General features: G+C 40.9%; 1 protein-coding gene across 1 annotated transcript in view; it reads right to left on the bottom strand.

The window, feature by feature from the left end:
• Positions 1–644: 644 nt before the first annotated feature.
• Positions 645–7,854, bottom strand: part of LOC128305850 (neurogenic locus protein delta) — a 28,411-nt gene continuing 21,201 nt past the window's right edge. Inside the window, exons 3-6 of the mRNA XM_053043468.1 lie at positions 7,720–7,783; positions 7,077–7,325; positions 6,604–6,658; positions 645–6,309 (exon numbers count right to left, since the gene is read on the bottom strand). Of these exons, the coding sequence (XP_052899428.1) occupies positions 3,996–6,309; positions 6,604–6,658; positions 7,077–7,325; positions 7,720–7,783 (2,682 nt within the window). The 3' untranslated portion in view covers positions 645–3,995. The remainder of the gene's footprint in view (positions 6,310–6,603; positions 6,659–7,076; positions 7,326–7,719; positions 7,784–7,854) is intronic.

The following is a 7,854-nucleotide window of genomic DNA, read 5'->3' as shown; positions in this document are numbered from 1 at the left end:
TCATACAACTTTCGTTCGATTCATGACATGCATACACCATGGTTCGAAAACTTATCTCTCTCCTACGGTAAGCACCTGTTGAATGTTATGTGGCTAGACACAATCCTATTTCCTTCTCTTTTTGTTTACGCTGTTGAATGTAGTGCAAGTTTTTTGAGCTTGTGCGGACGAACTGCTAAATATTCCACAAAAGCTTCAATTTCATTTCTAACTAAAAACCTATTGTCTGATAATAACTTTGACTGAACTGACTGCTTTAAGAATTAGAGAAGGTACGTCTTTTGAAACTACAGTTAGACATCCTCTCATGACAGACATGGCTTTCCTTCCCGGACGAGATTTTGTACCGGGTCTGTCGAGAAAAAAAACCAGCACCATCAAATCCAACGCTCCTCTTAACTATACCATAGTTAAGAAACTATAAAATAAGATATCAAAACCAAGAAAAGAAGCACTTAGGATTTTATATATTTAATTTTAAAACAAGTTTTATAAATACTTACCTAATTTTAAATCATCAAACAAGACAAAACTCCTCTCGTAAATATTCGAAAAAGTAATTCTCCCACAATACTTCGGATTGTTACGACAAAGAAACAATGATTCAAAGTCAAAAAGTTGATTTGTTTTAAATTTTTATTTCTAATTAGGTTAGAAAAATCAGAATGCCAATTCTGAACATCCAAACTGTAGATCCTTATAATTTACACACCATCCACGATTACATTCCTGTTCTACAAAGTTACTGCTATACAATTAATCTTACAATGTAATAGTTACTGATATGAAAAGTTCATTGCTATACACACGTACACTGTTAAATTCAGGTAATTTTCAAACCTCGACTGAAGACGTAAAGAAACAATTTCATGCCCGCCCTTTTGACTGTTTTGGCTTCTGTACACCCCGCTGTTCTCTTTACAACATTGTTTCTTCGGATTAGGTTTGGACAAAGTCTCGTATTTGCTTTCCATACTGCAGTATAACACAAATTGGTACAAATGCTATACAATCTAAATGTCTGCCTGGTTAAGATGCTTGTGCAACGCAGTATAGACGACGACACGACCAGGCAAGTAAGTAAAAATAAATAGACAAATACAAATACATCTATATACTTTCATTTACAATAAGAGAAGCCAGCTTCCAACTTGTTCATTATGAATCTGCGTGCTTAGTAACTGCAGTACACTTTGCTGCAATCGTACTGCTATGTAAAATCCATCCTCGTAAATGCTCAATGTAAATCATTGAATGCTTCCTACCATTACACAACCACATGCATAGTGCCATGTTTAAGGAACTTTGCACGTGTGTGAACGAGTTGCACAGGGTTATATGAGGATTAGTACACAGATTCAATAGGATATGTGTGAAAATGGTGGTTTCCCTCGAAAAATAGCGACGGCATAGTTAGAACAACATTTTACGCTAATTAGTATAAATGGGTCCAAATAATAATATTATCTTTTCTTGCGAATACCGTACGCTAATAGCTACTATAAAATGTACACTTTTAGTTCAGTCATTTCGTTCCCTTATAGCGATATAATTCTAGTACTGTTGGCTGTGTTACCACATGGGTGATTGGGGTTGGGCAGGACCTAGTGGTGGTAATATGTTACTATTTTTAAGTTCGTTTTCAAAACTATGCCGTACGTCATATATCTTTTGCGATATGTTAATATTTAGCTTGTTTCTTCTTCTTTAATTGACTTAGTCTTTGTTCTTCTCGGCCTTATTACGAACGCATACGTTGATGCTGATGTTTTCTCAAAGTATGATATTCCCATCCTCTGTATGCTCAATATTTTTGCTGATCTTTCGCTTTGTTTGTTCATCTTATGAAGCATTACTTTAATTGTTACAACTCGACACACGTTCGAATGTTTCATTACATACTACACGGTATCACATTTTTGCCACAACAAAACGCTTGGTTGGCCTGTTATCTATTATTTACCAAAAACTGATTGTATTTCATCGCACTGTGTAATGTGGAAAAGGTGAGAAATTTGCTTGGTGACCATCTTGCTCAGGTTTTAGGTGTAAAAAAGGAAAATTATGCGTTGCATGAGTGTTCTATCGAAATAATTACGTCGTCGATGGAGATGTTCGCAATCTAAACTCTATATTGTGAAAAAAAACCTTTTAATAGTATGTTTTGTTTGTACATAACGTATAAAAGAGAGCAATGATCGCGCGTTTAATCATAAACGGTACCGATCGACAATTAAATATGTTTGAAGTTTTTCCCACAATAACTTCTTCGCTAACACAGCGAAATTCGAAGGTGAAAGATGGTAGATAATTTTAAATAAAATCACAAAAATAAGCACACGAATTTCTCGGATTCGCGCTTCAGTAACACAATGAAAGTATTGTTAATTTAACAAACGATATCTTTAAATAGACATATAGTGGAATAACACAAAGAGAGAACATCAATAGTTATATTTTTTCTTTGTATAAAATGGTATGATACTTCTCTTATATGTTTCTATATAACACGCTACATGGCAAAGAATCGAGATAAACTGATACAACTACTATATGCACGTTTCTATCAAGGTAGCTATCATTTAACAGTACTTCTTCGCGCACACGTTTTTGTTCCTTTTCTAGTCATACAAATATGCGAGATTGTCAACTAGAGAGATGATTCTGCTGAATTCCCGTTCGTTTTCTCCTACGCTGTGTGTTTTTCGTAACTTCCCCCAGCATGACACATGCAAATAAACACCAATAACCTAATAGTGAACTGACTCTGTTTAACGGTGATAGATATGCAAAAGCAACAACAGTGCATTTAAAGTGGTAGTACGCTGTATTAAGTACCTACTGGCCATTTGCAGTCGCTAAGATAATATTTAAAAAAATGTATTGCAAACGTGCAGCAATAGCGCAATGCACCATCGCATATACTCTTGGGAATCTATGACAATAATGTGTTTACTAGTTATAATAATTATTATTACAAGTATTACATTTACGTATGTAATTATTTCACCATTTGTTTAAATCCCAAACGGATTCTGCTCACTGCAGTAAAATATCGAATGGACATACCATTAGACTTTTTTGAAATAGTTAGTTTAGCGTTATAAAATCCCCGATGTAGAAAATAAGTAATCTGTCCAATAAAACTCTAGTTAGAATTTTAAGAAATAAATCTGACTGCAAGCAAGCAATTCCAACTGACATGCGTTCACCGAACTGTGTTAAAAAAACGGTGAAATTTTTAACCCATTTGATTATGAGCATTTTCATAAAATCTTCTGAATATATCAAGAAAGGGTTAATCAATCAATACAATACAAGAAAACATGACCATTTTCATAGCCAATTTCGTTTACTTTTCATTATTGACTTAAACGAAATGATGCAGTGAAAGTTCAACGCAATCTACCTTTCTAGCCTTTTTTCCAATAAAAAATGTTAAGATTGGTTATACATCAGCATAACCACCGTATCAGCTTTATCTACCGTAGAAGTTAGAACCTTAATATTGAAAATAGTGGATCAACCTAAAATGTTTCGATCGTCTACTAAGGAGATCATAAGATCAAATATCTGTGTGCTGAACTCGTCACATCTGGCCATATAGGAAAATTAGAAAAGCTAACAGTTCAACGAATCCGCTAATATGTGTTTCTTACAGTCATCTAATTAAGGATAATAAAATGCCTATACTTAGGGTATTAAAAAAAAACAAAAATAAATGTACACATCCCGATATTCGAAAAACCCTGCAAGGTTTCCATGAGGATCTGTGGGAATATAGAACAATTACGCTGCTAATTGTATGACCCTGCTTCATGATCGCAAATATCCTGGCAGAGAGCATAGAAATACGCGTATTTTTGCGATCTTTCTCTCTGTAGATCTCTTTTGGTTGAAATTAAATTAATGGTTCGTAATAACATCGTACGTCGTACGTGAAGTACGACCAGTTACCTAGGGCTAAGCTATGTAACAGAAGTGCTCGTTAGTGATTAAATGTGTGGAGGACTGCAAGGTCCAACAACTGTATGACTACCGCCCACTACACCAACCGGTGTGGCCGCGTTCCAACGGGAATGGCATAATCGTCCCGATTCGGACAACACTGATATGCGTTTATCGAATACATCTTTTCCACTAGCACTGCTACAAGACGTTGCCACAGAGGACACCGCGCCTGAAGACGACAGTACACCGCTACCTACACATGCGCCGTTTGCTGAGGTATGCTGAAGAGATGTTGCAGATGTTTGCGACAGCATTGGAGTATGATGGTTTTGGTGCTGGTGCTGCTGCTGCAACAGTAACGATGGATCTGTATTGAGTTGCTTCTGCGATTTGGCACGTTGCAATGTCGATGAGGACGTCAGCGTCGGTCCATCGTCCGTGGCGCTTAGGTATAATAAAGCACCAGAACTAGTTACGCCACCACCACCACCACCACCGGCGGCACCTCCACCACCCACAGCTGTCGTGGCCATGAGACAGCTATTATCATCCATATTCACACCACCGAGCAGAAGTGCTGCGGATGCAACGCTTCCACCAGCACCACCAACATTTGCACTACAGCTCCCACTGCTACTACTTCCGCCGCCACTACCACCTCCTCCGCCACTACCTGTCGTAGGTGGAGACGGCATATTGTTGATGCTTTTATCCCAGGTGTTCTTAATCATATGATGCGAACTGTCGAAGTTCGAAAGAGTATTGCTACTGTTCCGTTTCTGACCCGAGGACTGGAGGTGATTGTGAAAACCATTATGGTACTGTTGCTGTTGCTGCTGCTGCTGGGACGAGGAATGAAGCAGGCCACTCTGCGATGTAGTAGATGACGAGGACTGTTGATGATGAAGTTGATGTTGCTGCTGCTGTTGCTGCTGCTGCTGTAGATGGTGATGATGATGGTGGTGTGACGAGGCGGAGAGATTATGAGATGCGTTTTGTTCGTTCTGTTTTCTCGCTTCTGCATCGTCCTTTTCCTGCTCCCGCTGGCGCTTCCGCTTCAGGCAGATAACGATCGTAGTCGCGATAAATGCCAACAGAGGAGTTGATATCGAGAACATTGCTATTAGAACTATTTGCCCACTACTTAACCCATCAGCATTGCGACTGTTACTCTCCACTCCGTCTATACCGCTGTAACGCTGCTGTTGCTGCGGATGATGATGATGGTGATGAATGTCACCACCATCCACGGCAGCGTCTCGCTGAACTGCCGTGGATGACTCTTCCTCACAAGAATGGCCACGGTAACCACCGGCGCAAACGCATTGATAGCTGTTCACCCTATTGATGCATGTGCCACCGTTCCGACAGGGGGCCGAAATGCATTCGTCCACATCAGCACTGCAATCCTTGCCAGTAAAACCGGCCCGACACTGGCACCGATAATCATTCTCCAGATTTGTACAAATGCCACCATTTGCGCAGGGTTTCGTGAGACAGAGATCTACCTTTTTCTCGCAATGCGTTCCAATGAATCCGGGAATGCACTGGCATTTAAAATGGTTTTCCGCATCAAGGCACGTGCCTCCGTTCAAGCACGGATTACCGACGCAATCGTCGACATTTTCTTCACAACGATCACCCACAAATCCATCCGGACAGAAACACATCAACAATCCATTATTATTATTTCCGGTTCCAAAAAGTGATACTGACGATGATGATGATGATGCGGAGGAAGTAGAGACAGAAGTGGAAGATGGTCCGGCCACGTGGCAAGTACCACCATTTGCACAGTAGTTGGAATAGCATTCACCAGATTTGATCTCACAAGCCGTCCCACTATACCCGGGTGGACAATCGCACCGGAAGTTCGATGTTGTGGATGACGAAGAGGAAGAAGTAGCTACCACGTCGACGCACGTTCCTTGATGGCATGGCTTTTCTGCACATGTGATAGCTTCCCGCTCACAGTGCCTACCCATCCAACCTTTCGCACAGTGACACTGATACTTGCGTCCATCGGCGTCCATCGAGGTCTCTCCATCCGACACATTCTGGCAGGTGGCACCATTAAGGCAAGGCTGATCAGTGCAGCTCGTGATGCTCAGCTCGCATTCAGTACCCCTGTAACCCGGTCGGCACTGGCACGTGTACAAACCCTGTCCCGTATTGAAGCAGGTGCCCCCATTCAGGCAAGGTTTGTGGTTGGTGCAGTAGTTTAGATCCTGATTGCAAAACAGCCCTCCCCAGCCTTCCTTGCAGACGCACTCCCAGGGTTTTTTGCATGTGCCGTGCAAGCAACCGGGATAGGGTTCACAATCGTCGCACAGCGGACCTTTCCATCCTGATTGGCAACTAAAGAGCGTGGCAAAACAAACGAAAAGTACGAGAGAAAGAAAGATAAATATTAAAACCTCATCGGTTTTTGGCCATTTAATGCAGCAGATCACGTTGGTCAAGAGGTGGGGTACGTTGAGCAAAGGGCGCATTAATTACATACAGAGCTTCTCTGATGCATTTTGTAACCGCACAATGCGGGGGGAAGGCGACAGATGCCATCGGATGAAGGTAAGTATAAAGCAAAGTGGAAAAAATCATGCTGCTTTAAGAACACACGTTGTGACATGGCGTAAGCTGGCGAATACTTACTTGCATTCATTCGGTTTGTTGCAGTGTCCGTGAAGGCATCCGGGTGTGCAGCGGGCTGTAAAGATTAAGCAAACAAAAATAGCTATAAATGCTGCGGAGCTTTAATTTTTAGAACTTTTTCCCAGCGTTTATTATTGTAAAGATTCTTAATTATCTTCACTAGGCAAAAGCTATTAAGCTAAACTCCTCTGTATCATATTGCTCTACTGTTAAAACTAAAACACTCCACTGGCCCTTATTTTGGAGCGATAAATTTGATAAACATTCGACCGATGCGTTTATGGGTAGAAACATGACAAATTTTAAACAAAAATACTATAAAGCTATTGCTATCGCTACTCGCTATTAGCAATACACACTATACGTTCAGCACGAGCAAGGTTTAATATTTTCTTAACGCACTGAGGCCCAGGGCATGTTACACAGCGCTGGTTATACCCTAACCGCGTATGTCCCTTCACTGCAGTACTCACCAACGGTACAGTATTCTCCCTGCCAGCCGGACAAACAAACACGTTCACCGATCGGTGCGCAGGTGTAATGGCCAAATTGATCATCCCGCTTGCGGCACAAATTGGCACAACCATCACCGTAGTAGTTCGGATCGCACGTCACCCGGAACGCATACCGTATCATCGTGTGCGATGAGTTGTAACTGTCTTCCATCCAGTCGGTCGAAACTTCCAATATGCGCTGGATTGAGAGGCGGGAAATGAGGGTACCTGTGGGCCATCGAGAAAAGAAATGCATAATTATTAGTATATGAAGAGAAACACCAGAAAATGCCCCACTCTCGTCTTCCTTTTCTCGCTCTCTTGTTTTCGCTATTTTTGGTTCCGTTTGTTACACCGACGAATACACACGAATAACGACCTTAACTTTTATCCTGGGCCGTGGTACACGTTTCATGTATAGTAGGAAAAATGCCGCTACCGAACCGTAAATCGAGTCAATGAAAAATGTCCAATTAAAAATTGTAAAGTAGCATCCGCTTCTCTTGGCGCATTATAGGAACAATCACGCTCACGCGGGAACAATCAGTCGAAGCGAAGTCACTTAATCGAAATATTTAATGTACATTAACTAAATCTAACAAGCTTTTCCTGGATTATTTACCTGGTGATCGCGTCGTTGTTTCGTTTGTATCGTGCCATGCTTCTATAATCAGTGTAAAATATCCCTAAAAAGACAGAAAAAAAACCACCGTTAATGCTTTCAACTTTTTCATATAATTGCAAAACGCCTGCTCAA

Source organism: Anopheles moucheti, chromosome 3, assembly GCF_943734755.1.
Source record: "Anopheles moucheti chromosome 3, idAnoMoucSN_F20_07, whole genome shotgun sequence".
Classification (NCBI taxonomy): Eukaryota; Metazoa; Arthropoda; class Insecta; order Diptera; family Culicidae; genus Anopheles; species Anopheles moucheti.
This window is presented reverse-complemented; position numbering and strand designations above follow the sequence as displayed.